Source organism: Austrofundulus limnaeus, unplaced genomic scaffold, assembly GCF_001266775.1.
Source record: "Austrofundulus limnaeus strain Quisiro unplaced genomic scaffold, Austrofundulus_limnaeus-1.0 Scaffold1014, whole genome shotgun sequence".
In the NCBI taxonomy this organism is placed as follows: Eukaryota; Metazoa; Chordata; class Actinopteri; order Cyprinodontiformes; family Rivulidae; genus Austrofundulus; species Austrofundulus limnaeus.
Genome location: NW_013953416.1, coordinates 104,262 through 106,342, shown reverse-complemented (window position 1 = coordinate 106,342; position 2,081 = coordinate 104,262). Strand labels below are relative to the sequence as shown.

General features: G+C 41.2%; 1 protein-coding gene across 2 annotated transcripts in view; it reads left to right on the top strand.

Annotated features, from left to right (window-relative positions):
- The window catches only part of LOC106533757 (macrophage mannose receptor 1), a gene marked incomplete at its 5' end in the record, with an annotated part of 4,095 nt that extends 3,184 nt beyond the window's left edge, over positions 1–911 (top strand). The window contains 2 exon segments of one of the 2 annotated variants that reach the window (XM_014030189.1): positions 623–718; positions 834–911. In XM_014030189.1, coding sequence (XP_013885643.1) covers positions 623–715 — 93 coding nt within the window. 2 annotated transcript variants of the gene reach the window in all.
- Between the last annotated feature and the right edge of the window lie 1,170 nt (positions 912–2,081).

Sequence of the window (2,081 nt, the reverse complement as noted above, 5' to 3'; positions counted from 1 at the left end):
TATGTATGTATGTATGTATATGTATTGGTTATTTTAGAAACATCATTCATTTCAGACGTGTTTTTACCTGATATAATATTTAGTGACAAACATTACTATCAAATGTAAATAAAGTTTCATGATGAGCTGAATCACATTCAGTTGTGACAGTTGTGTCTGCGGAGTGGAGCTGTTGTTGACAGAAGGTTCATGCAGCTCTGCAGAACTCTCCCAGCACAGACAGACCCCTGAGAAGAACCATCAAACCCACCATTACATTCCATCAGATGGAACATTTCTGCTTCCACACATTCAGGATCACAAACCGGTCTGTCCTCGCCCTGACCAAGATGGCCGCTTGTTCTGACCATGAAAAGTCACATGATAGCGCCTCTAGTGATTTACCTCTGATAAAACATTTCTGTGATTCTAGTTAATATTTCTTTGTGTAGTTTGGATAAACTTTGATCTGGGTTCAAGTTTGTTTTTGTTTTCTAAAACATGAAGAAGCACAGACAGGAATATGTGTGGTGATTTATTGATGATCACAGCATTGCTTCGTCATGATGCTAGTTTCATATGTGTTGTTGTGTACTTTAATCCTGGTTTAAACTTGAAATTAAAAATAATTCCTGTGTTTCAGCTCGATCAGGAGCTGGAGGATCATGGGGTGAAGCAGGAGGTCCAACTGAGCTGGAAGAGGCAGCTGGGAGGGAAGGTCTTCAGTAAAATATAACATGTAGATAATGGTTTTATTTAAAGTTATTGAGCATATTTGTAGACAAATACAATACAATAAATAAAATAAATTTAAAGGAAGCAATAATCCTGAACTATTGTTGTTTATGTAACAGTACCACACCCAGTCAGCTGATGTGTTTCCTGAAATCCAGGTAAGTAAAGATGAGACAGGACAGCTTCTGTCTCCATGGCAAGGAGCTCCATAAGAGAGAAAACTGCTGTTCTATGTCGCCCCCTGCTGGTTGGGTCACACCACACTATTCTCACAATACATTCTGATCTGAAACTGACTGTGCCTGTCACCAGTGGTGGGCACAGTTACCCTATTAGTGCTTTAGGGTAAATATTAGTGCTTTAGGGGAACTGCACAGTTCCCCTATTAGTGCTTTAGGGGAACTGTGGCACAGTTCCCCTAAAGCACTAATAGGGGAACTAATTTCCTAGTGCTTTAGAGCTTTTGCTCATTTTAAATTAGTGGATTAGAACTTGCTAAATTTATGAGCTAAATTTGGAAGCACTAACAGAAGAGCATGGCAATATGTGACTCATGTCTGTTGAAGAATGTTCATGGAATGACTGGGTTATTTTAGTGCTTTAGAATTAGCTTTTGCTAAATTTTCAGTGCATTAGTGCTTTAGAATTAGGGGACCTAAATATTTTTTTTGTTCCACTCTCGGAGGAGTAAAACGCTTTTTCCTTCTCTCCTGCCCTTCCTTATCTTCCCTGCTTTGCTGCTTGGAGCCTTCTCTACGTTTTCATCCRAAACCAGAAATTATGGATATTTTTATTTTTATGGATTTGGTTAGCTGGTCTCTTAATAAATTTTTGGAACAAAATTTTTTCTTCCATGGGAGGACATGTCAAAGGTTGGACCTCTGTTCTGTTCTGGATATGTATCTAGACTCCGATCACTGGATTCTACCGATTGGCTTGGTGGTCTCCTGGTGTTCTACAAACAGCATTGGTAGCTGTTCATTTCCTGGCTGCCTGACCGATATGAAGGATTGCCGTTCTATCAGCACTCAGACTTTTGCCTTGAGCGAGCTGGACTTGGTCTGCAAGTGGTTCTGCTGAGGGTCGTGGGCCGGCTGTGGTTCCTGGACTTTGCTGGCCAGATGGAATTGATCTTGGAGAAGCTGTGAGCTCGGCTCAGCGGAGTTGTCCACATTATTTGTCTGACTGGATTCACCACATTGGATGTACCAGCAGAACATTAAGGCAGATGGAAAACTGTTATCGTCTGCCTGTCTCTTCTGTTCCCAAAACAACTGATTACAGATTTGGCTCTCCCATATAGGGCCTTGAGCTGTGGACTAAATTCTTCCTAGATGCTTACGTCGACTGAGGGTCTGCCCCTCACC